The sequence below is a fragment of the Loxodonta africana genome, chromosome 12, assembly GCF_030014295.1.
Source record: "Loxodonta africana isolate mLoxAfr1 chromosome 12, mLoxAfr1.hap2, whole genome shotgun sequence".
In the NCBI taxonomy this organism is placed as follows: Eukaryota; Metazoa; Chordata; class Mammalia; order Proboscidea; family Elephantidae; genus Loxodonta; species Loxodonta africana.
Genome location: NC_087353.1, coordinates 84,716,581 through 84,744,247, shown reverse-complemented (window position 1 = coordinate 84,744,247; position 27,667 = coordinate 84,716,581). Strand labels below are relative to the sequence as shown.

At 44.4% G+C, this 27,667-nt stretch overlaps 1 protein-coding gene across 1 annotated transcript in view; it reads right to left on the bottom strand.

The window, feature by feature from the left end:
• LOC111753058 (collagen alpha-1(I) chain-like) overlaps positions 1-27,667 on the bottom strand; it is a 41,112-nt gene that overhangs the window by 6,883 nt on the left and 6,562 nt on the right. Inside the window, exon 2 of the mRNA XM_064294802.1 lies at positions 15,494-15,581. Within this exon, the coding sequence (XP_064150872.1) occupies positions 15,494-15,581 (88 nt within the window). The remainder of the gene's footprint in view (positions 1-15,493; positions 15,582-27,667) is intronic.

Below are 27,667 nucleotides of genomic sequence, written 5' to 3'. Positions count from 1 at the left end.
ACAGGGTTGTCATTTGCACATGTTAATTATTCACGATGCTGCTGCTTTGCCTGGTTTTAATGCACTCTGATGGCGTTCTCTGACTAATGGGGAAAATCGATAGGTTTTAATTCTTAGTGGCTGTGAAGCCCTGTCTGTCTCCTGTTTGGGTGGCTGGGCCTGGCTGTTGGGCTAGGGGGTGAAGGCTCACATCCAGTTTACAGTAGGCTGAGATGCTACCTTTCCTTCTCCTATCCCTACCCCCTTCTGACTCCTGCCTGGGGAAAGAGTCACCCTTTGGCTCCCAAGCCTGGCCCAGGGCAGAAAGTCTGTGCATTTACGTCTTGGCCATTCCCAACCCTTCTAAGAGGGCTCTTGGAGCCTCCAGTCCTCAGTGTCAGACCTATGGATCAGAAATGCCCTAGCAGGGTCAGCCCCACCAGCTTTTGGGGGCTGTAGTCAGGCTGCAACCCTAGGCCTGATGTTTTGGGGCCTAGAGGATCCTTCCCCTGCTCACCATTCCAGTCATCCTCCTGGGCTCTGGCCTGGCTCCCAGGCCTGTCTTGGGGTGTATGGCGGGCGGTATCTGACCCAGGCATCATGTTCCTGAAGATCCTCCGATGTAGACTTTCAATGTTATTTCTCTGTGCAGTTCCACACTCAGGCACAGACAATTTCTGACAGGATTGAGAGCCGAGAACATTCATTAAGAGTGAGTCCCAGGTCAGACCACACCCGGTGCCCCCAGTCAATGTCCTTTCTGCATCCTGCAATTATCTTGTGAGCGGAACAACTATATTGCACTCTCAAGACATGTGTGTATGTGTTAAAAGTTTTAATTTAGCAAGTGTAAACATTTTAGATGCACCACAACCTTTCTAACGCTGGGTTTTTTTTGCATTTCTTAATATTTCTAAAACAAGGAACCTCCAAAAAAGGAAGGGGCCTGAGATGCCTGACCTCCGAAAGGCCCTGCCCACTTCCCAGATAACCGAAGGCCTCCCCACTGTACCCCGCTCCCCCCGACTCAGGGCCCCACCCCTGGCTGGCTGGAAATGCTTGGGCGGCCTACAGGGCTATCTGCTGAGTTCTTAGCTTAACCACAGGCCCTCTGGGGCCCAGCACCCAGGACTACCTCTGCTGCCAGGCCTTAGCCACCCAGTTCACCCATGCCTCATTCTGGCCCCTTCCCTTCCCTACCCAGGCCCCAGCGGACACCAGGTCCAGTTGGAGAAGGACTCCCGGGGCATAGGTGTCACAGTGGGACAGACCTGCCTTGAATTCCCCCTCCACCACTTAAGTTCCAGCACTCCCTGGCCCTTATTTTCCATTTTGGACTGAGGTGTTCATAGATCATTATTATTCCTGGTCCATGCAGGGGCTTGTCCTTGTTTTTATTCATTTATTTCTTTTTATCCCCATGGATGCTGAACAGGCAAAAGCTGTCAATGTTTACTCCAAATACCAACCTCATGGGGTCATTGGGAGAATTATATGAGACAGGCATGTAAAATGCTTAGGATGGTAGCTAGCACACAGTAACTGGTCAGTTAGAAGCCTAGTTCAATCTCCTGGGGTGGTTGTGTTCCCTGGGGGTTTTTGGGGTATGGACAAAACCCCTTTCTCTGGTTTTCCTCCGGCACGTTTGCCACGTGTCTGCCTGATGTTTTTCAAAGTCCTTCACTAAACACCTGAGTGATACCCTGGGACAGAATCTGACTTACTCATAGTCTGAGGTGGGAAGCAGATATGGACACAACTGGCTCCCATTTCAGATTTAAATTCAGCAGTCACTGGTGCACATTCACATATTTAAAATACACGATGGTAAGTGCTGAGGAGAAAGATAGGCCAGACCAGAGTGTGTCCCAGGGAGGACCAGGAAATGATCCCACCTGTGGGGGGTTCCTGTCCAGTGAGGGTGGGTGGGAGATGGCCCTTCTCTCTCTATTTATTGGGGTACAACTAAGCTGCTGTAAAAGAGGCCCCAAATTACAGTGGCTCAAGCAAGCCTTCTGATAAATGAATTGTGAGCATGTGCCAAAGTTTTATTTCAGGTTTGCTATGAGGGAGGAAGCGTCTGACCAAGCTGATAGGGACATTTATAGGAAAGAGGATGGCTGGTGATATTTGTTGTTAGACCAAACACAGGCACAAAAGAAAGTCTGGTTATAGATCATTAGCACCTGATTGACAGCTGAGTAGATGGAAGGATGGCTAGTTTCCTAGAAGAGGTCTTAACTGAATTAAAATTTATCAGAATATTGCTTAAGCATTTAATCAAGAATGCCAATGTCTTCCCAGAAGAAGCTTGTGAATTGTATCACATGAAAAAATTACAATGTCACTGAATTATACATGTAAAGAATGTTGAAATGGCAACGGTTTTATTACATATATGTTTAACAAACACAGTTACGTCCCACATCAGATTTGGTCCAAGTTTTCTTTAACAGAAGGTAGGATTTTTTTTTTTTAATAACATTTTATTGTGTTTCTGGTGAAGGTTTACAAAGTAGTTTAGGTTCCCATTCAACAATTTCTACACAAGTTCAGTGACATTGGTTACGTTCTTCACAATGTGTGAACCTTCTCATTATTTCTGTCCTGGCTGCTGTTTCCATTACTCTAGTTTCCCTGCCCCCTTACATTCTCATCTTTGTTTTAAAGTAATTGTTGACTTTTCAGTCTCATATAGGTGACTTTTTAAAGGAACACAATGCTTACGGGTGATATTCATTATTTTTTGACCCAATTTGTTATTTAGCTCCAAGGTGACCTCAGGGGTTAGTTTTGGCTCAAGGTTTGAAGAGTATCTCAGGGCAATAGTCTTGGGGAGTCCTCTATTCTCAACCAATTCAATAGGTCTGTTTATTAGTATTATTACTTTTTTTTTTTTTTAGGAATTTGAGGTTCTAGTCCACATTTTTCTCCAGAAGGTAGGATGTTGTTTCTCTCTTACATAACAGTCAGAGGTAGGTGGTCCTTCTAGTTGAAGCTGCCTTATGAGCACTATTTCACATTTTGGCCCTGAAGGAGGAAGATGGAGTGACACGTAAGTGCCTAGGCCTATCCTCACTTCCATTTATGTTCTCTCTGCAAGTAGTTGGCCCCTTGGCTGCAAGGGACACTGGTAAAGTCAGTTTCGAAATACTTCTAGCATGTTAAAAACTGGGGCAACGCTGGGGTATTATTACAAAGAAGAAGCAATCATTGGGCCCAATTCATAACTGAGGCTTTGAACCCTCCCTTCTGCTTCCTGCCATATCTGCCCACCAACCCATTTTTTTTTTTTTAATTGAACATGAAATATATGGAGCAACCAATCTATCTTGAAACAGGAGGATGGGGGCTCCAAGAGGTAGAACATGTGAAAGATTTTCAGTTGTGTCAGGAGGGTTTTCAAATACAATAACGAAGGTGAAATGAACAAAAGCAAGCAATTATTAACTCAAGGGAAAACAAAAAGTTGCACAAGAAGGAAAATGTAATCATAGGATACTATGTGGCTGAGCTGTGAATATTATCTACAAAGGCATAATGATGTAAACACTAAAAATTAGCTTAACCAAAAAGGATATGTCACTAAATTGGGAGGATGAGGACAGAGAAGTATGTGTGTGAGCAAGGGGGCTAGGTTTTGAAAGCTACGTTTTCATTTTCTATATTAGGAATTAAGATCAAAAACAGAAAAATCAAGAAATAGCTTTATTAGCATGTTATTTAGAATCTTGCCATTCAAAAAGTGATCCATGGACCACAGCATCATCATCACCTGGTAATTTGTTAGAAATGCAGAATCTTAGAACCCACCCCAGGCCTGCTGAATCAGAACCTACAGTTTGACAAGAGCCCCAGGTGATTCAGGCTCCTTAGGGTTTGGGAAGCCTGATTTAGAATGGCAAACAGAAGGACCAGCTGAAAGAGGAGAGCTGGAGTGCAGAGGGCTGGAGGTGGGACTGTGAATTTGTCATCTAAGCCCTGTAGATTTATTTGAGTTAAGTTAGGCGGAAGATTTATGTTGCTGAAAAAAAAGGAAATGCTAATGACGCAGAATTCCAACAATGCAGAATGTAATGCAAAGGCTTCCTCCCATAGAGACCCCAGCCTCCTCCCTGCGTTGTCAACAATCTCTAGAGTGTCCTTCCAGACCATTTCCCTGCATAGCCAGCTGACATGTGTACAGCCATCCTGCTTATTTTTCACAGATAAGAGCACATGCAATGCATTGTCCTACATCTTGCTATTTTCAAGCAACAGCAGCTTGGAGATTGTTCCACATAAGTGCATATAGATCTGCTTAATTCGTTTATAGGTGGCTTTTATAGGCTATTTCAGTATGGCTAATGTTGTAATTTATTTAGCGACTACCCTCTTGAGGGGAAATTAGGTTGTTTCCAGCCTTCCACTGTTACACACATAAGCATTTTGTAACTGCTAGATACTGCAGGGTCAAGGGCACAGGCTTGAGACCAAAATTGGGGTTGGAAATGCTGCTTAAGCCACTCATTTAATCTCCGTGTCTCTGTTTTTGTAGTTGTGAAATGAGAATAATAATATTTACCTCTGAAGGTGGTCATGAGGAATTTGTTCCAGATATTTGAGTCCTACTATGTGTCAGGTAGAGCCCTGATGGTGCAGTGGTTAAGAGCTCAGCTGCTAACCAAAAGGTTGGCAGCTTGAATCTACCAGCCACTCCTTGGAAATCCTATGGTGCAGCGCTACTTCATCCTATAGGGTCACTATGAGTTGGAATCAACTCAATGGCAACAGTTTGGTTTTAGTTTATGTGTCAAGTGGCACAATGGTTAAAAGCTTAGTTGCTAACCAAAAGGTCGGCGTTTGAATCCACCAGCTGCTCCTTGGAGACCCTATGGGGCAATTCTGCTCTGTTGTATAGGGTCACTATGAGTTGGAATTGACTTGGGGGCAATGGATTTGTTTTTTTTTTGGTTTATATGTTGGGTACTGTTATAGGCACAGGGGATTCAGCAATGAACAAAACAGATAAAAAGCCCTGCCCTTGTGGAGTTTATATTCTAGTGGCAGAGGACAGAGACTAAACAAGTTAATTAATATATGCTGATAGGTGCTAAGGAGGAGAGGTGGAAAGGGTGAGCGTGGGAGGTTTGCAATTTGAAATATGGTGGCCAAGGATGGCCTCACTGAGAAAGTGACACTTGAGCGACACAGACTTGAAGGAACTGAGTGTCAAGCCAGGAGCAGGGATGAGGAACTCACTACGTCCCAGGTAAGTCTGTCCTTGGGGACCCAAACAGAATGAGCAGAATCCCTCCCTTGCAAGCTGCAGCCCTTCCATGAGATGCCAGCAAGAGTGCTGGCCTGCTGCATGGCCCCACGTTGCGGTGCAGCTGCCCAAGAACTATAGTGGCACCCACCACAGCTAAAGAAACCTGGTGGCAGTGGATTCCCAGAAAGCAGGGTCAGCCCCTCACACCGCGGGACTCTAACTCTGGGCCTGGGGTCTGTCTCTGGAGAGGTATGTGCTGGGCAGAAGGAACTTAGAGTGGGGGAAGCCTCTGCTGCTGTTCCCCCACCACTTCCTTCACAGCCTGCCAAGCCGCAGCCTCTAACGCAGTTTGGTCTGAGCCCGCCAAGCCTCGGCCAATAACCGCGGTTTGAATTTGGTGCCAGAATGCTGCGTATGTGCCGAACCAGGAGCATCTCGGTGCATAGGCAGGACCTAAAGAACCGTGTCCTTACCTGACCGAACCAGAACATCTCCAGACGGGAAAATATTCTCTGGCACACTGCAGCACCCCAGCCCTTTTGCAGGTGGAAAGGTCCCTTCCTTTGCGACATGGCTCAGCACCCGGATCTCCAAATTTGGGCGTGGAAGGGCTCCAAGTTTCAGATTTCCAGGCCAATCCCTGCCCCCTGGGGACTCAAGGACATAAAAGCTCTCTGCTCCCCTCCAACAGGAAGTTCATGGTCTTTCGGCTGCTAAGCCCCACATTACTCCTTGTTTGTGCAAACAATAAATTCCCACTTTCTGTTTCTCTTGCAATTGGTGGTGTATGTCTTATTTGAATTGGCTAGTAGGACAGGACAAGAACCTGTGTTGGGTTACAAATTCTGGTGACTTTGCCAGGACCCACAGACTCTGAAACCTGGGTGGTGAGTATCCAGACCCCCACAACCCCTTAGGGCATGCCCCGATCTCGTTTGGTTGGTAAGGAGTTTCAGGTGGCCACCATGATCCCCAGCCCAGAATGAGGTCCACCAGGTCCCCACCTCAGCTTGGGAATAGAAACTGGATGGGAAAGGCCTCTAAATTCAGGTAAGCTCACAGGACCAGGTTGTTCCCCTGGTTGGAGGGGGATGGAGTACCCCTCCGGGGAGCTAGGCAAAGAAAAGTGTGGCAACAGCACAGTCCTAAGACCAGACCCTAGGGGTAGGAGTCCCATTACAAAACAAGGGAGGGAGTAGTGGGCCCTGGGACCCATCCTCAGCCTAGTTGGGGTCTCTCACCCCATCAGTGACTGCTGTGTCCATCTGTGTAAGGGTCAGTCCTACTGTGTCCGTCTGTAAAAGGGTCAGTGTCGCACTGTGTCCATCTGTCTTTCTGTTGTCATCCAATTGGTGAATTGGATATTGGTAAACTGGTAATGGGTATTGGTAAAGGGTGTAAGTCCCTCTGGAGCTGCCCGCCATTGGCGATGATCTTTCTTTTGAAACACTCTCCTTTTCTCTTTGCCTTTTTATCTCTAGCTCTGCTCTCCAACAGCAGAAAATGGGCAACTTGGTTTATGGTTGTTGATTTTGGTTAAGTTCAGGTTTTGGTTCTGTTTACGGTCCTCGTTTTGGTTCCAGGAACATCTTTCTCGTATTGGTATTCTTTATCTGTTCATTTGTCTTCACATAAGTGTATAGGAATAAGAACATGGGTAATACAAAAGCATTCTGGAGTGTTCACTCTTGGGGTGTATTTTAAAGAACTGGAATTTTTTCAAATCTGAGAGAATGAAAAAGAAAAGGCTAACTTTCCTTTGTAATGTAGCTTGGCCCCAGTACCAACTAGGGGACCAAGAGACTTGGCTCAGCTTTGGGTTTGTAGCTTACAATACCATCTTACATCTGGACCTATTTTGCAAAAGGGAAGGAAAGTGGAAAGAGATGCCCTATGTGCAGGCCTTTATGGCCCTTTATAATAACAATGGTCTACAAAAACAATGTAAGATTATGGTCCAACAGGGAGGAAAGTAAAAACATGAAGAAAGAAAGAGCACCTTGTCTTAACACAGCCAGGCGAGGGCTCCGTTCTCAGATTCTCAGCCCCTCCTGCATATCAGCCCATATACCCCCCGGTTCCCCAGACAGCTCCTGCTGATTCAGGATCAGGGATCCGAGAGTCAGAGGGTAAAGCTTAAGCCAAGGAAATGGTCTCCCATTTCCACACTAAGGGTGGGTTATCTTTCAGTCAGGAGCCACACATATCCTCAACCATTGGAGGCCAGTTCCTGTTGAAAGAGGCTCCAGTTGGGAGCACACTGGAGAATACCAATCTGTACAGGATCTGAGAGCCATCAGTCAAATCGTAAGTGACATCCAGCCAGTGGTCCCCAACCCATATACCCCGCTGTCCAACCTCCCTGGAAAGAGCAAATGGTTCACTGCTTTGGACTTAAAGGATGCCTTTTACTGCATTCCCCTTTAAAAAGACTCACAAGAGATATTTGCATTTGAGTGGAAAGATAAAACCGGGTGAAAATCCCAGTATTGATGGAGTGTGCTTCCCCAGTGTTCAAGAATAGCCTCACCATTTGGGGGGAAATCTGGGGAGAGATCTCCAATGGTTACAGTTAGAGGAGGGGGTCCTTCTCCAATATGTTGATGACCTCTTGATTGCCAGCACCAGTAAAGTAGCCTCGGACAAAAATACAGTTGAGAACTTGAATCACCTGGCTGCCTCAGGGTATAAGGTCTCAAGGGAAAAGTCCCAAATATCGCGCTGAGAGGTCCAGTACCTAGGCTTCCTCCTTGCAGAGGGAGAGAGAACTCCATTTCTGACCCATATGGAGGCCATTTGCAAAACCCAGGTCCCCTCAACAAAGTGGCAACTCTGTAGATTTTTCAGGATGGCAGGTTTCTGCTGGATTTGGATCCCTAACTTTGGGCTCATCACAAAACCTCTGTATGAGGCCACAAAGTGAGCAGAGAATAATTCCTTTTTATGGATGCCCCAGTGCCAACAGGCTTTTCGAAAACTGAAAGCCCACCTTATGAGGGCTGCTGCATGTGGCTTCCCAGACCTAACTAAACCTTTTGAGCTTTATGTACATGAAAGGCAAGAAGTTGCTCTTGGGGTCCTCACCCAAATATTGGGACCTCTGAAGAGACCTGTAGGGTATTTTTCAAAAACAATTAGACCCTGTAGCCCAAGGCTGGCCTGCCCGCCTTAGGGAAGTTGCAGCCACTTGTGATCTAATCTTAGAAGCAGAAAAGCTGACCATACAGCAGCCAATGGTGGTATACACTCATGTGGTCTTGGCCTTGCTGGAGCAAAAGGGAGGGCTCTGATTGATGACCGGCTGGATGGACAGATACCAGGTCGTCTTGTTAGATAATTCCTTGATCACCTTGAAGTTATGTACCACCTTAAATCAGCCACTCTCCTCCCCATGCCATCACCAGACGGGTACATACAGCATGACAGCATTGAGACAATTGAAGACGTTTTCTCAAGTTGTCCTGACCTACAGGACCAACTCTTAGAGGCTAGAGACCTAGAATTATTCACTGATGGCAGCAGCTTCATAGAGGAGGTATGCAATATGTAGGATATGCAATGGTCACCACCAAGCCCACTCCACGAGTGGTCAAGGCCAAGCCCCTACCCATTGGCATGTCAGCTCAAAAGGCAGAAATAATAGCACTAACCAAAGCCCTCCAAATCGCCACAGGCAAGAGGGTCACGATTTGGACTGTCACTCATTATGCCTTTTCTGTAGTGCATGCACACAGTGCCATTTGGCAAGAAAGAGGACTGTTAACAGCCAACAACAAAGAAATCAAGTACGGGGAACAAATAAAAGAACTCTTAGAGGCGTTACTCCTGCCTGTGGAGGTAGCAGCTATGCACTGTCCAGGACATCAAAAGGGGTCCTCCCCAGAGGCCCAGGTTTACAACCTCACTGACAGGTGGGCCCGCCTTCAAGCAGACTGACCCAGGTGTGCCCGCTTATTCCCATGGACTGCTTAAAGGACCTCCAGCCCATTTATACTCCGGAAGATGAAAAGAGGAGAAAAGAATGGGGGTTCACTGGGGGGCAGGGAGAAGGACACTGGTATAAAAACCTTGAGGGCAAGGTATATGTACCTGAGGGTCAACTATGGGTGATCTTTAAAACCCTCCATGAGGGCACCCACTGGGGAATGGAAACCTATCAGGACTGGGCGGGACCCATCATGGCCAAACCTCAAAAGACCCGTGTCGTCCCAGAAATAGCCTGCTGGTATGAGACTTGTGCATGGAAAAATCCATGACACGTACGGCTGCTCCCCTTACGGGGAACACAATATAGAGGGCAATATCCAGGAGAAAATAGGCAAATGGATTTTACAGTCAGGCCCCCTGCCCCCAGGGGTTTAAAATATTTGCTGGTCTTAGTAGGTATTTTCACCAATTGGACTGAAGCATTTTCTTGCAAGACAGAGAAGGCGGGCGAGGTGGCAAAAGCCTTGCTGGGATAAATCATCCCATGGTTGGACTTCTCACCTTCATCCAATCAGATAATGGGCTGACTTTCGTGGCTGAAATAACTCAATCCATCTGAATTCCACTGAAAATCAAGTGGAAGTAACACGCAGCTTGGAGACCTCAATCTTTAGGAAAGGTGGAAAAGATGAACCATACCTTAAAGAAGGCCATTGCTAAACTGTGCCAAGAAACCACCTACCCTGGGTAAAGGCTCTGCCACTAGGTCTCTTGAGGATAGGGGTTGCCCCTAGAAGCGGGCTTAAATTGAGCCCTTTTGAAATGTTACATGGGAGACCCTTCCTTAGGCGTGCAGGTTGGGACCTTCATTTGGAGCAAACAGTCTGGCTTCATGGCTACCTACAGACCTCGTAGGCAGTCCAGTTGTTGATAAACCAATATGCTGAGAAAGCCCTGTCCTTCCCTTCTGACACTCCTCTCCGTTCTTTCCAACCAGGTGATCAAGTCCTCCTAAAACACTGGGAGGCTAACTGCGGCCTGCAAGAGACCTGGGTTGGCCCTTACGAAATTCTTTTAACTAGTCACTCTTCTGTTAAACTAACAGGTTTTAAACCTTGGATCCATTACTCCAGGATTAAGATAGCCCCGCCTCCAGAATCTGAAGAAAAAGAACCACACCTGCCAGAGACTGACTGGTGGGAATTCTCTCCAATAGACACCTTGAAGTACCTGGTTAGGAAAATCTCACTGAGCAGTGATCAAGACCTCACCAAAAGCTAAGTGAAGGCAAAAACAACACTCGTTTCCCACCTTTCTGTAACCTCTGCTCCACTCTCCAAATCTCATTCTATCAGTGGCTGTTGAGAAACACAAGGAGAGAGGGAAAGCTCTTTCTCCTGTTTCTACACATCTTCTTAACCCCCTTTAGGGAGAGGAGGAAGAGGTGGGGCAGGGCAAGCTGTCAAAAGCAACTGTCCCTAGGTTAATAATATGGCCCTTCAGTGGGGGTTTTCTGCTGCTCCTGCGCGGTCCTTGTTTGTTTAACCTTTTAGTAAAGTTTGTGTCTTCCAGGCTTCAGAAGTTCCACCTGCAGATGATGCTGTGACCCCATCTCCCCAGAGCAGTTTCCAGCTGGAGCCCAGTTCTATGCCAGCGCCCTTAGCCAGCGTGGAGAAGCAACAGAAGATGAGACCTTCAGCCCTAAGCCCCTTTTAAGATTAAAAGGAACCTGTTAGAGGGGAGATTGAAGCCTCTGCGAAGCTTCTCCTGTTCTAACGTGGTTCTTCCCCCTCCTTGATTTCATAGCCCGCCAAGCCGCGGTCTCTAACTGCGGTTTGAATTTGGCGCTAGAACGCTGTGAATGTGCGAACCAGCATCTTGGTTTCAATCCCAGGCTCAGCATCACAAATCCGAGTATAAAACCAAAACCAAACCCATTGCTTCGAGTAGATTCCAACTCACAGTGACCATATAGAAGGGGAGTCTTAGTTATCTAGTGCTGCTATAACAGAAATACCACAAGTGAATGGCTTTAACAAACAGACATTTATGCTCTCACAGTCTAGTAGACTAGAAGTCCAAATTCTGGGGGCCAGCTCCAGAGTAAGGCTTTCTCTCTCTGTCGGCTCTGGAGGAAAGCCCTTGTCATCAATCTTTCCGTGGTCTAGGAGCTTCTCTGCACAGGAACCTCGGGTCCAAAGAAATGAGCTCTGCTCCTGGTGTTGTTCTCTTTGTATGAGGTCCCCCTGTCTTTCTGCTAGCTTCTCTCTTTTATGTCTCAAAAGAGATTGGCTCAAGACACTATCCAATTTTGTAGAATGAGTCCTGCCTTGTTAACACAACTGCTGCTAATCCCATCTAATCAACATCATAGAGATAGGATTTACAACACACAGGAAAATCATATCAGATGCCGAATTGGTTGACAATCACACAGTACTGGGAATCATGGCCTAGCCAAGTTGACCGAGATTTTGGGGGGACACAATTTAATCCACGACAAGGGGTATTTCAAATTAGTGATGAAAGACGAGTTACTCAGTAGTCTTTGGAGAAGTATAAAGCTAGATCTCACTCACTAGATACCTCACTCTTTAAAGCATAGGAAACAACAGATGGATCAAAGATTTCAAAGTTAAAAATGAAACTGTAACAGAATTAGAATTAAATATGAATGAATTTTTAAAAATAATCTCAACGGGAAAGACTTTACCAGGTTAGAAACCAAACTCAGAAATTATAAATTCAACTGTATAAAAATTTAAAATTTCTACACAGTGTAGGGGAGAGAGGGGGCATGGGAACCCTCTGTACTTCCTGTACAATTTTTGTGTAAACCTGCTCTAAAAAATAGGCCATTAAAAAATTCTACACAGCCTTAAAACATAATTAAATGTTTGAGTTTACTTGGTGCAGTTAAGAATTGAACTGGTTGATTTTAACTTTGCTGTTATACCTGAAATAAACTTATATGATGTTCTGGTAGTTTAAAAAAAATTCTACAAGGCAAAAACTACCATAAATAAAATAAAAGCAAATGACAGACTATTTTCAATGTGTATAATACAAACCATAGATAAGGCTAATATCCTTCAGCCAAAATTAGCTCTTACATATCAGAAAGAAAAGGATATGGACCCTTTAGAAACAAAAAAGAGCAGAGAACATGAACTGGCAATTCTAAAATATATAGAAAGAGCCAATAAATATGTGGGGAAAGATATTCAACTTCTCTCATTACTAAAGAGTCTCTGCACTTCCTCTTCCTGTCTGTATCTCTCTCCCCCTAGGTAGCTTGCCATTCAGTGCCTTCAGGTGTATGTCGCTTAAGTGTCACTTAGCATGGTCTAGGGGACTATGTAATGGCCAACCAAACCAAACACATTACCATTGAGTTGATTCTGCCTTATAGCGACCCTATAAGGCAGAGTAGAACTGCCCCATATGGTTTTTGGTTAGCACCTGTAGCTCTTACCCACTATGCCATTGGCCTGAAATGCAGAATATCTCAGGTGGCAAGGACCCACCAAGGTCATCTGGATTAACTATCCTGGAGGGCAGGGATCCCCTTTACATCAATGAGGTGAGGCTGGCAAGGGCCCGGCCAGGCCAACAGGTGAAGAGTTTTGATCTTTATCCTAAGAGTAAGTGGAGGTCAATGACAGCAAGGGAGTGACACAATCACATTTGTGTGTGTGATTTGGAGAGATCTCCCTGGCTGCTGGTGGAGAGTGGTTGGGGGTGGGATGGGGTGCAGCGATGGTAGGGAACCCATTTAGGAGATGGTGCAGTGGTCCAGGCTACAAGTGATACGGGCCTTGACCAGATTGGTGGGAGTGAGAATGGGAAGAAGTGATGAATTAGAGAGATATTTAGAGGGTAAACCTCAGGACTTGATGAGGTGTTAGACAGGGTTGAGGGAGAGGGAAGTACTGAGGATGACTTCTAGGCTTCTGGCTGGTCTTGACATTTACTGAAGTAGGGAACGTTGAAAGAGGACGGGATTTGGAGGAGAGGATCCTGAGCGCAGTCTTGGCCATGAGGGGCCCCAGGGCCTTTGAAACATCCTGGTGGAGCTATTGAGTGGGAAGTTAGATGTGCAGAACTGAAGCCCAAAGGCGAGGTTTGGGCTGTGAAGGTAACTGTAGAAAGCATCCCTGTAGAGACGGTAATTTAAGCCAAGAGTGTAGGTGAGATAGACTAGGGTTAGTGTAGAGTGGGAGGAAAGGAGGGCCTAGACCCAGCCTTGAGGATCCACAACATTTAATTACCAAATAGAAGGAGATGAGCCAGCCTGGGGAGTGGAGGAATTGAGGCTGGAGAGGTGAAGGGAAACCAGGAGGGTGCCATGTCACAGAAGTCAGGGGTTTAAGACAGAGGGAGAAGCACAGTGCGAAATGCTGCTGAGGGGCCAAGATAGATGAAGACTTTAAAAAAAAATCCACTGGATTTAAGTTTGACGTCAGGATACTTAATGCAGGGCTTCTCACCCTTGGCACTGTTGATAATTTGGGCCAAATAATTCTTTGCTTTGGGGCTGCCCTGGGCCTTGTCAGGTAGTTAGCAGCATCCCTGGTCTTTAAACCATTAGAGGACGGTGGCATACCCTCCCTCCCCCAAGTCGTGACAACCAAAATTATCTCCATATATTGCCAAATGTGCCCTGGAAGGCAAGAATCACCCCCAATTGAGGTCCCCTGCCTTGGGTAGGTGTGCGAATGGAGGCAATGATACTAGATAGCTGTTTCTAGAAGTTTGCCTGTGGAGAAGAAAAGAAGGTAGTACCTGGAGGGAGACACGGGAGAGTTATTTTATCTTTTAAAAGAGGAGAGCTTTGAAAATATGCAAATATTGATGAGTCGTTGCCAAACTTTTGGATTTTTTTGCCACTCTTTGATAGGTGAAAAATGCCCTCTGATATGATTTTGATGTATATATCTCTTGTGTTGAGTGAACCTGGCATCCTTTCATATGCTTAGGGGCAATTTTTCTTTTAAGAACTTTTTTTTTTTTAATCCTTTTTACTCATTTTTCTATTAGGTCTTTTTCTTAATGATTTCAAGATTCGGTATATTAGGCAGAATAGCCCTTCATTTATGATATAAGCTGTAAATATTCTCCCCTAGTTTCTCATTTGACTTCCCACTCTGATGAGATAATAGAGATAAGGTCATTTTCGTACACTTCTAATGGGTTGTGCAAATTGAGCAATTTCTATGATTGGTAATTAGGCATTGTCTATCAAAATTACAAATGCATTTGTCCTTTAACTCAGTGTTCTCACTTCTGGGAATTTATGCTGTAGAGCTACTTGGCATGGGTGAAAATATCTGTGTGTGTGTGTGTATTGGGGGCAGTGGCGGTTTGATGGCAGGATTCTCACTTTCAATGCGGGAGGCCAGGGTTTGATTCCCAGCCAATGTACCTCATGCATGGCCACTACCCGCCTGTCAATGGAGGCTCTGTGTGGTGTTGTTGTGGTACTGAACAGGTTTCAGAGGAGTTTCTAGGCTAAGACAGAATAGGATGAAAGGCCTGGTGATCTATTTCCAAAAATCAACCAATGAGACCTTATGGATCACAATGGTCTAATCCACAACTGATCATGGGGCTGGTACAGGACGGGGCAGAATTTCGTTCTGTGGCGCATAGAATCACTGAGAGTCAGGGGCTGACCCAATGGCAGCTAACAACATATGGATAGAGATTGATCGATCGGTCGATTGATTGATTTTGTTGTTGTTGTTCATTTTTTTCTTCCAAGATTAGAAATACCTCAAGAGGCCATCAGTAGGGGACTGATTAAATAAACTAGGTTCTTCCACAAAAAGAGAATATTTTCCTGTTATAAAAAAAGAATGAAGAAGGTCTCTATGTACTGTAATGAAATGATCTCAAGGATATCCTGTTAAGTGAAAAAAGCTAGGAGGAAGAATATATTTTGTGTGCCATCTCTCCCATGGGGGAAAATGGGAAAAACAAAGGCATATTTATATTTGTTTGTATTTACATAAAAAATGCTGGGAAAAAAGTGGTTACTATAAAGGAGTTGGGTAATAGGGAATATGGGAGACAGAGATTACAAATGTAACCTTATTTTTTAACCATGTGAATTACCTGTTTTCTAAAAAGGTAATGAATGGGATGAATCCAAATAAGAGAAAGTGGTTGAAAATATAGAAGAGCTAAGTTCCTGAGAAAGCAGGAGGGTATGGTATTCAAGGCCCAGGTGTAGGGATTTGCCTCAGTTTCTCCATCTATAAGACAATGGTTCTTGAGCTACCCATGAAAAGCACCTATCACTGGCCTTCATTCAATATAAATCTTGTCCCATACCCAAGGCCAAGGGTAGCCTGGACACAGGGCCACGAGGCAGATGCCGGGCCCAGGAATAGGCCTTGTCCATAACCCCTCCAACTGCATCCTGGGAGGACAACCAGTGGTCAGCTGAGGGCCTGAACCAGTCTTAGAGCCTCGCTGAGGGAAAGGAAGGGAGGCTGCTAGCGAAGCTGGGGGAAGGGAGGCTGCAGGCCCAGCTCTATCACTTTGTGAGTCCACCCACACCCCTCTTCAGCTCCACTGAGCCCACAGAGGGGACAGATTGGCCCTAAATTTAGCTGAAAAAGCAGCCCCAGAAGGAGCTTTTGAGAAACAAAACACACAACAGCAGCCATCATCATGTTAAGCCCCTTGATTTATGAAAAAGGAAACTGAGGCTCAGAAAGGGCAGGGGGTTTATTTACCCAGAGCTGTACTGCCAGGCAGGCCTGACTTCTGGAAAATGATTTCCTGTCCATGTAGAATAAGCCTGGAGATGGGAATCCAAGATGGTATGGTCATGTCAGAGAGATTCAGGTTCAGCTTTCTTTTCTACCTTCCATACTCGAGGTCACCTCTTGGGCCAAAATGGCGGCTTGGAGTTGCCTTATTGCGGGAAGCTGCAAAGAAGAAGGGAATAAGTGTGTCCTGCAAGTCCCATAGCACTTTATTGGCCACAGCTTAGTCACATGATAATGCTTAGCTGCACGGGGGGCTGGAAAATGTGCCCAGGAATATCCCTATTCCTAAGGAGGAAGGGCAGAATGGGTGCTGGAGGGGGCAGCCAGTGGTTTCTGCCCAGGCTGTGATCTCAGTCCACAAACTCAAGTGTGTCTGAAGAGCTTTCTTTTCTTTTTCCTAATTTCTATTGCAGGTCCCGATGACACTTCCCAGCTTTCAATGTGAACGTGTCTAATTCCTGGGTGACTTTCAAAGTGCCAAGCTATGGTTGGGAGTGTCTGACTTGAAGGCCTCTGTCCTTGTAAGGCATCATCCTCAGCCATCAGCCCCCAGCTTTCAGCTCCCACAGGCTGCTTCTTGACCCCCTCGTTTCTGTCTGCCCAGGCCCTTTGGCCTCTTCCTCTGGGCCACACCAGAGGTTCAGGGCTCATTCTGCCGCTCCCCTTCCCACTGGGACCTGAGGCAGTGCTCTGTGATGTGTTCTCCCCACCTTCTTCTTGGGTTTCCCAAACCTCTCTCTGGGGTCTCGCTGCTTCTGCCAATAAGAAGTAGGGTTCTGGCTTCTTTCTCAGACTTCCCAAACTGTCTTTTTTTTTTCATTATTTCCCCTTTCATTTCCTCCCCCTGCCCCCGGGGAATATAATTGCTCTGAAGGTGGCAAGCCCTATTTTGGAATTTATGTTTTTCCAAAACTAAAAAAACCAAACCTGTTGCATCGAGTCGATTCTCTCTCATAGTGACCCTACAGGACAGAGTAGAACTGCCCCATAGACTTTCCTAGGACCACCTGGTAGATTTGAACTGCCAGCCTTTTGGTTAGCAGCCATAGCACTTAACCACTACACCACCAGGGTTTCCTGTGTCTCTCCAGTGAGACTTAATCTCTTAGGATACACAAGCCAGAGACTCGTGTTTTTTTTTTCTGCTTTCCACCTTTTCATGTTCCTCTCTTGCAGTAACGAGGACAGATTTTGGCTTAACAACAGAGAAGAACAAAGAACATAAAATACCAGGAAATGTAAAAGAACATAAGTTAATGTCTTCAAAAAAAAAATCTGCTGTATTTACAATACACTGTGGCTGATGCTGACATTCCTTACCCCCTTCTCTGCTGCTAGTGCTACCGTACAGCCTAGAAAAGCTTAGTATGTTTTCCCAGTCTCTCTTCATTTTGGGGAGGCTGTACTACCAAGTTCTGGTCAGTAAGATAGGAGCCAAAGCCTACTCAAGGTTTACAGGAAGGCTCTTTACTTTATCCAAAAAAAGGGCCAAGTGTGGCTGGCACCATCCATTTCCCTCTGCTTCATGCTTAGAAAGTGAACACAATGCCTGCAGCTGCTGCAGTCATCTTGTCACCATGAGGACAAGGCCAAGAGAGTGATAGAGATGCCATGGTACCATTGAGCAGCTGAGGGAATACAACATCACTTATTTATCACTAAACAGGAAAAATAAAATCCTATTTTTCAGTGTATGCTACTTGCTGCTGAAAGCATTCCTAATGTATATACTATCACTTTACTTAAATTAGCACAAGTGGGCTTCCCTTTCTTGTCATAAGCTGTGCCCTGACAGTAACAGGCATTGTTAATTCTCAACAATGTGAAGGCCAGAGAGTTCTTAACCACCCTTCAGTGCTGCTCAGTCCAGGCCCTGCCACCAGTTCTGTCCTGGTAGTCTCTCTGTGAGGCACTAATGTTCAAAGGAAGTCACAGAGGTAATGCTGCTCAGGTGAACTGAGTGGAAAATATTCACCCTTCAGGCAGGCTGGAGGACAGAGATGGTTCCCTAACTATAGTCAGCCTAGGGACCCACCACATCCTCTTGGTCCCCTTTCCAGGCAGCAAAGACTTTCATTCACTGAGTGTTTGAGGGGTGTCAGACCTATCTACTAGAGGTCTTCTACTGGGTCATGATGGGTTAGGCAGACTCCTGACTGCTCCAAGGGCAAGTGTCAGACTGAGATCTCTCTCTACTAGTTCTTGCTTCCACCATCTCCTTCAACAAAAGTCACCAAGGCCTGAGAATGGAGGGGTGACACAGGGCAGATATGGTCGGTGTGTGGACATGTGCACTATGTAGAACCAGGTCTTCAACTTAAATTCCAACCAGCTAAAAGGTTGTGGCCAAGCTAAGCCAACCAGGCTAAGTCCTGCGACTCTTTCCAGAAAAATCCAGGAAGAAAAGCTCCGTTTCTTTTGAGCTTAATCCTGAAAGAATGACAGTCTGGAGCAAAGCAAAAGCTAGGTGATGGAGAGTTCACATCCCAAGGACATGATGGGAGCCCCTGGATTAGGCTATGACTGAAAGCCACATCCACCTGAACTTTTTATATATGTGAATCAGAATATAGCTCCGTTTTGTTAGAGTCAAACTGAATTCTTTCTTTTAAATAAGACTGAAAAAGTCTTGAGAATTTCAGCCCATAACAAATACTGTAGTATGCAGCCAGCTAAAAAAAAAAATTTTATTTTTTATTTTTTTTATTTTAGGCTGGGTCCTAAAGCCCAAATTGCCTGTTGTCAAATCCATTGCAATGCACTTGTTGACCAGAGTCTGAATCCAAAACGTCCCTGGGAAAATGCGCATGTGTATAGCTTATCTGGATGTTTGAGTTCTGCCTTGTCTCTGAGGACCTCCCAGACTACTGGGTCCAGCCCAAAGTGCATCTCTCTGCTCTCCACGTTTGTCCGTGTGGTGCACTTGGTGCTGGGGTATGTGGGATCTCACTGCTGTCCTGAGCTAGTCTTTAAACCCTGGCAAACTTGGGCTACTCTTAACTTTTCTCTTTTGACGTGAACTCCTCCAGGCCAGAAGCTGGCTCTTATCAATGTCATTTTCTACTCTTAGGACAGGTTCAGTACACAGGTGGAACTTTGGAGAGACAGCCTGGGACAATGGAAGGAACACTGGCTTGGAACCCTGACTCGCCTCTCACTAGCGGAGTGATCTTTGGCAAGTTACTTATCTTCTCTAAGCCTTTTGAGGGCGAACATTAGACCACATGCCATTCATTCATTTGTTTGTTTATTCAATTAATATTTATTGAGTACACACTGTGCCAGGCACTGTGCCAGGGATAGAGACTGAGCAGACAATGGAAAACGAATCAGTTAAGATTCCTTGGTTAGTTGCAAGCAACAGCAGCAGAAAAAACACTATTTGCTTACCAAACCTTGTTTCTTTTTTCTTTAGGGCACATAGCTAGCACAAATTTCTTCACCTCCCTTGTAGTTGGGTGGGGCCATACAATGAAGTTCAGGCCAACGGAATTGAGTTAAGTGATATATGTCACATCTAAGCCTGGCCCCTAAAACACCACCAGGAAATCCTCCACACTCTTTCTTGTTATGTCTGCCAGATGCAGACAATGTGATGGAGGACTCTGAGGACCTACAGGAGGGTTAAGCCATACCTGGGACCCTAAATGACTGTGCAGAGATGAGCCCCACTGGAGCCCCACTGCCCACCCACTATGACTGTGATGTGAACGAGAAATAAACTTCTACTGCGTTGAGCCACTGAGATTTTAGGAGGTTTGTTACAGCAGCATAACCTACCCTGACATCAACTGGCTAACTTAAGTACAAGTGAATTTCCTGGAAACAAATGAGCTGTTCATGGAATCAGCAGGAAGCTTGGCACTGGGCAGGTCCAGAGGCTGGAAGGGGAAATTACTGAACTTGTCCCTCACTATGAGAATCCAACCATTTCAATCTCTCTCTCAATATTCAAGTTCCTGGGAGAGAGGGTCCACCAAGCCTCATTCTGATCATGTGCCTCTCCTCTTGGCTAGAGGATGGCAGACTTATGATTCCAATTCCAACTAACTGTATTTAATGGGAGGAGGAAAACCTCAAAAGGCAATTGAAGTGGAGATGGTTGTTGGGCAGGCTGAAGACAAGTGTCCCTGGCAGTGGGCACACTTCCTGACCTCTGGGAGCTTTCTACACTAATCACATTAATCCTACAAATACGGTATGAGGGACCTGCTGGCCTCCATGACAGAGAAATATGGGACAACCAAACCTGGGCCATGAGGTCCAGGAGGGCTTCCTGGAGGAAGTGACATTTGAGCTGGGGCTTGAAGAGTGATAGGGACCCACTATGTAAAGAGAAAGATAGGGGTGGGATGGAAAGGAAAGAACATACAAAAGGCCATGAAGTACTACAGTAGGTGCTCAGTAAATGCAAATTTCTTTCCTCTCCCTCCTCACTATTTACTGAGATTGGAATTCTCTCCTTTATTTTCAGTCATCTCTGAAAAATGGAAAAAGAGAGGTAAAATTAATGTGATTTGTAGATGATACAGCTTTTTTACCCAGAAAATCCAAGTGAATCTGCTGAAAAACAAAGAATAAGAGTTGGCTGGGTTCAAAATTAAAATAAGGAAATCAATAACTTCCCTGTTTATACCAACAACAACCACTTAGAAGAGATAATGGAAGCGGTTACCTCATTTATCATAGCAACACAAAAGGTAAAAGACTTAAGAATAGACTTAATAAGAAATGCATAAAATCTATATGAAGGAAATTTTAAAATGCTAACTGATGCAAAAGAAGACTAGAACTCCTAAAATGGCAGACCCTATTCTTGAAAGAGAAAAGTCAATAACATAAAGATGGTACTTCTTCCTAAGATGACCTATGCAACGAACGGGTTTTTTTTTTTTTAAATTCTCCATCTGTTAAAAGCTCACCAATTCTTTATGGTTCAGGTCAAATGCCATCACCTCTTCCATGAAGCCCTCTGGGGTTAGAAGTTATTGCTTATTGTTCCTTGGACCTTTACTCTTCTTTAGTCTTTTATTAAGATTGGTAGCTGATGCATGTGACTCCTTCTTTAAGACTGAGAACCTTTTGAGGACAGAGACTCTCTCCCACTTGTCTCTGTGGATCATTGTTAGTACGGTTCAGGGTAGTGACGACCTTGAGGCTTGGGAGAACTGGAGTCACAGGATTTCACAAATGTCAGGCTATATGTAGTCTTATCTGGGGTGTGAAAGCAACTTTCTGGTCGCTTCTCCTGCTCTCTTTGTCCCTCTGCTGGTTGGGACCAGGGGCTTGTCAACTGATGTTTCTTCTTGCCATCATTCCTATGGGGACATGATGTTGCCTCCTGCTGACCTGGAGTCTAAACTTGGCCAGTTCTGGACACTTTGTTCCATGTATTGGGACCTGATAACCAGCCTGGCCTTCTTCTGGGAACTAAGTCACCTTAGTCTGTCCCTGGTTTGGGTTTTGTTTCTCTTGTCTCAAAACAACAGCTTGCCTTCATAACTCACACTGCACACCCAAAATAAACTCAAAGTAGACCAAAGATTTACATGCGTTTTAAAAAAAAGCTATAAAAGTACTTGAAGAAAGCATGAGCAAATTAGTCTATAACTTTGGTAAATAGAAGCATCCTTTTTAACTATCAATCATAATCTAGAAGCCATACAAAGCTGATCAAATCAATTAAAAACTTTTTCATGAAAAAAAAAATCTATAAGCAAAATCAAAAGACAAACAACAATCTGGGAAAAGTATATGCAAGTCATCTTACAAATAGTTAGTCTTCCTACTACAAAAAGAACTCCTAGAAATCTAGACAAAAAAACCTAACAACTCAGTGGAAAATGGGCAAAGAACATAAACAGATAGTTCAAAAAAAAGGTGATGACACTGAGATACAATTTTTCACCTATCAAATTGGCAAAAATCCAGACGTTTGACACTACATCCTGTTAGTGAGTTTGTGTGGAAATAGACACTCTCTGTATTACTGGGGAGTCCTGGTGGCACAATGGTTAAAAGCTTGGCAGCTAACCAAAAGGACAACAGTTTGAATCCACCAGCCATTCCTTGGAAACCCTATGGGGCAGTTCTACTCTGTCCTATAGGGTTGCTATGAGTCAGAATCGACTTGAAGGAAGTGAGCATGGTGTTGCTGGGATGAGTGCATAACTCCTATGGCTGTGGCACAATTCATCAAAAATACAAAGTCATTTAGCAACGTTGCGGAGTATGGGGTCAACAAACAAAAATCAGTTAGGTTTCTATACATCAGCAATGAGAAATCTGAAAGGGAAATTAGAGAAATGATTCCATTCACAATGACATCTAAGAGAATAAAATGCCTAGGAATAAATCTAATCGGAGATGCGAAGGACTTGTACAAAGAAAACTATAAAACTCTGCTGGAAGAGATTAAAGAAGACTTAAATAAATGGAAAAATGTTCCACGTTCATGGACTGGAAGATTTAACGTTGTAAAGATGTCATTACTATACAAAGCGATCTATAGATTCAACACAATCCCAGTTAGAATTCCAACAGCTTCTTTATAGAAACAGAAAAACCAGTCCTTAACTTTATATGGAATGGCAAGAGGCCCCGAATGGCTAAAGCAATGTTGAAAAAGAAGAACAAAGTAGGAGAACTCATACTTTCTGATTTTAAAACATGCTATATAGCTACAGTAATCAAAACAGTCTAGTGCTGGTATAACAATAAACACATAGACCAATGGAATAGAATTGACAGTCCAGAAATGAACCCACATATCTATGGCCAACTGATTTTTTGACAAATGTGCTAAGTCCATTTAATGAGGAAAGAAGAGACTCTTCAATAAATGGTGCTGGAAAAATTGGATTTCCACATGCCGAAAAATGAAACAGAATCCACGCCTCACACCATACACAAAAACAAATTCAAAATGGATTAAGGACCTAAATGTGCAAACTAAAACCTTGAAATTCTTAGAATAAGAAGCAGCGGCAATGTTGTCAGGCCTAGCTTTCAACAATGGATTGTGTAATATAATAACAAAAGCACAAACAGCAAAAGACAAAATAAATAAGTGGGACTTGATAAAAATAAAACCTTTTGTTCATCAAAAGACTACCAAAAATGTGAAAAGACAGTTACCGATTGGGAGAATATCTTTGGAAACCATATATCTGACAGGACTCTAATAACCAAAATATATATAAAGCTTTGACAACTTAACAATGAAAAGGCAAATAATCCAATCATAAAATGGGCGAAGGACTCGAACAGACATTTCACCAAAGAGGACATTCAAATGGCCAACAAACACATGAAAAGATGCTCAGTGTCATTAGCTATCGGAGAGATGCAAATCAAAATCACAATGAGGTACCACTTCAGTCCCACTAGGGTGGCTAAGATTAAAAAAAAAACAAAAAATGAAAAACCAGAAAACAACAAATGTTGATGAGGATGTGGGGCAGTTGGAATACATATCAATCACTGGTGGGAATGCAAAATGATACAGCCATAGTAGAAATCAATGCGATGGTTCCTGAAAAACTAAAAACAGAACTACCACACGACCCAGTGATTCCACTCCTAGGTATATAAGTGAAAGACTTGAAAGTAGAGACTCAAACAGAGACTTTTGTACACCAGCATTCACTGAAACACTGTTCACAATAACCAAAAAGTGGAAACAACCTAAATACTCCTCAGCAAATGAATGGATAAACAAAATGTGGTACGTGCATACAACGGAATACTACTCAGCCAGTAGGCGAGATGAAGCTTTGTTACGTGTTACAGCATGGTTAGAGGTTGAAGACAGTATGCTGAGTGAAATAAGCCAATCACAAAAAGGATATTGTATGACCTCACTTCAATGAAAAGGCAAATGTATAGAAATCATAGTTTATTAGTGGTTATTAGGGGTGGGGCAGGGAGGGGGAGGTGGCTAATGGTCATGGAAAAATTGCATTGATTAAGTGTAGAGTTGCATAGTTGATTGCTGTAATTGCTGTCAGTAAGTTCTATGCCTGTAAAAAGTTGAATTGGCAAAAGTTATGTGATAGGTATATTTACAACAACAACCAAAAAAAAAAAAAAAAAAAGGGGGGCTGTTTATGTACAACCAAACACCTCATGGAATTTGGTTCCTAGATTTGGAAGTTTAGGGTCCTGGTTTCATGGGACATCCCAGTTAATTGGCCTAATAATGTGTTTAGTGCTTCTGTTCTTCCTCCTAGTTCGTTCCATAGTGCCTGGGGTCTTAAAAAGCTTGTAAGTGACCCTATAGGACAGAGCAGAGCTGCTCCATAGGGTTTCCAAGGGCAGCTGGTTGATCCAAACTGCCTATCTTTTGGTTAGCGGCCAAGCTCTTAGCCACTGCAGCACCAGGGCCCAGCCACAGGTATGTTGTTGTCATTGTTAGGTGTCATCAAGTCGGTTTCAATTTGTAGCAACTGTATGCACAACAGAACGAAACACTGCCAAGTCCTGTGCCATTCTCACAATTGTTGCTATGTTTGAGCCCATTGTTGCAGTCACTGTCAATCCATCTCGTTGAGGGTCGTTCTCTTTTTCGCTGACTCTCTATTTTACCAAGCATGATGCCCTTCTCCAGGGACAGATCCCTCCTGATAACATGCCCAAAGTATGTGAGACATAGTCTCACCATCCTTGCTTCTAAGGAGCTTTCTGGTTGTACTTCTTTCAAGACAGCCACAGGTATAGGGGTTAGGATTTACAACACATATTTTTTGAGGGACCCAATTCAGTCCATAACAGCTTCAACCAATGGATTTCCTTTGTCATGGAAAACTTTGGAAGAAATTAACCACTACCATTGAGTCGATTCCGGCTCATAGCAACCCTATAGGATAGAGTAGAACTGCCCCATAGGGTTTCCAAGGCTGAAATCTTTACAGAAGCAGATTGCCACATCTTTCTCCCGAGGAGCAGCTCGTGGGTTTGAATCAGAGTAAATGGACTTCTTACATGGTGGCTAGCTTACCCCAGAGGGAATATTCCTAAGAGATCCAAGCAAAAACTGCAAAGCTTTCAATCTAACCTTGGAAGTTATGCAACTTCACGTCCGTTGTGCTTTATTGGTTGAGTTGATTCCGGCCCATAGCAACCTTACAGGACAGGGTAGAACTGCCTTCTAGGGTTTCTGAGGCTGTAATCTTTACGGAAGCAGACTGCCACATCTTTTTTCCATGGAATGGATGGTGGGTTCAAACTACTGACCTTTTGTTTAGTAGCTGAATGCCAGGGGAGAATTAACCAGTAAGCACAGTATGCACAAGCTTACAGCAAGCAAGGTACAAATGGGCTTAACTGTGCTTGCTTACTAACCTGTAGTGAAAAATTTCACCTGGGTTTCACTACTTCGAAGTAGAAGAGTGCCATGGGAGAGACGGCTGGTGTCAGAATTGGTAAACAGGTGGGTGGAGATAGGTTGGACCTCCAACTCATAGAAATCGAAGATGTGCATACCTTGCTTATTGGGTAATCTATCCTTGCTGAGTGCTTTAACCACTGCACCACCTGGGCTCTCTCTTAGTTATCTAGTGTTGCTATGACAGAGATACCACAAGTGGGTGGCTTTAACGAACAGAAATTTATTTTCTCACAGTTAGGAGGCTAGAGGTCCGAATTTAGGGTGCTGGCTCTAGGGGAAGGCTCTCTCTCTGTCAGCTCTGGGGGAAGGCCCTTGTCTGTTTTTAGCTTCTATTCCTAGGTTCCTTGGTGATCATGTGGCATGCATCTTCCCCTTGGTTTGTGCTTGCTTGCTTGTTTGTTTGCTTGCTTGCTTTCTTAATCCGCTCTTTTGTATCTCAAAAAGAGATTGATTTAAGACACAGCCTACACTAATATTGTCTCACTAACACATGAGTCGGAATCGACTCGACGGCAGTGGGTTTGGTATTTTTGGTTTTGAACGTAACAAAGAAAATCCATTCCCAAATGGGATTATAACCATAGGTAGCAAACCAAAAACCAAACCCTTCACATCCATTGTTCTTTATTGGTCAGGAGTAAATTCATAGGGCTACCCCAGATTCAAATGAGGAGATTACACACCCAAAGAACCTAACCAAACCTGTTGTAGGAGAGTCAATTTCAACTTATAGTGGCCCTATAGGACAAAGTAGGAGTGCTACATAGGGTTTCCAGGGAGCGGCAGGTGGATTTGAACTACTGACCTTTTGGTTAGCAGCTGATCTCTTAACTACTGCACCTCCAGGGCTCCACACGAGGCAGTGAATACTGGGAGACACGGTTCAGTGGGGGCCTACCATTGGAGACCAGACATCACACATGGTCATGTGTACCAGTCAGGATAGGCCAGCTTATGCTTCAGTAACAAACCACCCAAAATTTCGGTGTCTCAAAACCCAAGTTTGTTTATTGTTCAATCTGTAGGTCTGATGTGGGTCTGAGGGGTCCAAGTAGTCACTCCATCTCATGATACCACTATCTGAATTTGATGCATCAGGGTTTACCACGGCAGCGGAAGAGCAGAATTGTAGGGATTTGCACAGGCAAAGAAATGCTCTGATCCAGAATCCTGAGCCTGCATCGTCCTGCTGAGCTGTAAGGAGTGAGGGAGTATAACCCTCCCTTGCACTTGGAAGAGAGGAGAGGCAGATGTGACCAAACATTAGACCCTTTGCCCACATTATGCTGTACCTGAGGACAATCCCTGCTGGGTATTTCTAGTGGGTGTCACAATTAGGAAAGTCTTTGGGCAAAATTTCTCCATTAATCGTTTCAATGGATGTCATGGATTAAACTGTGTCTCCCAAAATATCTATCAACTTAGCTGGGCTGTGATTCTCAGCATTGCGTGATTGTCCACCATTTTATGTGATTATCCACCATTTTGTGTGTTTTCCCTGTGTGTCTTAAATCCTGTCACTACGATGAAAAAAGATGGATTAGCGACAATTATACTGATGAGGTCTACAAGGTTAGGTAGTGTCTTAAACCAAACTCTTTTGACATATAAAAGAAGCGAGTAGAGAGACAAGGGGACCTCATACCACCAAGAAAACAATGCTGGGAGCAGAGCGTGTCCTTTGGACCTGAGGTTCCTGTGCTGAGATACTCCTAGACCAAGAGAAGACTGATGACAAAGACCTTCCTCCAGAGCCGACAGAGAGAGAAAGCCTTCCCCTGGAGTCTGCGCCCTGAATTCAGATTTCTAGCCTACTGGACTGTGAGAGGATTAACTCCTCTTTGTTTATTTCTGTTATGGCAGCACTAGATGACTAAGACAGTGGATGATTGCTAACAGCTGTGGACTCCACATGGAGAGGTGACCCAGTAGGAGACATTCGAGTTGGGTCTTCAGGGTAAGTAGGAATTTGAAAGGAAGGGAAAGGGATAACGGAAAGGACGTTCCAAAACAGTGGAACAGTATAAGCCTAGGCTCACAGCCTGCTATTTCCAAGAGCCACGAGGAGTCTAGTTCAGCAGGCTTATAGAGAGAAGATAGAAAGGTGGGCTAGAACTAGGATGAAAATAGTAATTAATAACTAACATTTATTGAAAATCTTTTACTGTGTCAGGCATGGCTCTAAATGCTTTAGATGATTCACCAGAGTAATGGTGCTGTGCTAAATATCTTCCATTTGTACCCTTAGAGTCATGCTCCCTCTTCACTGCCTTGTCCTGTGCCCCAGGAGATTGACCACTATAAACGACACCACCAGACTCCCTTACTTTCTGGCTTCCAGTT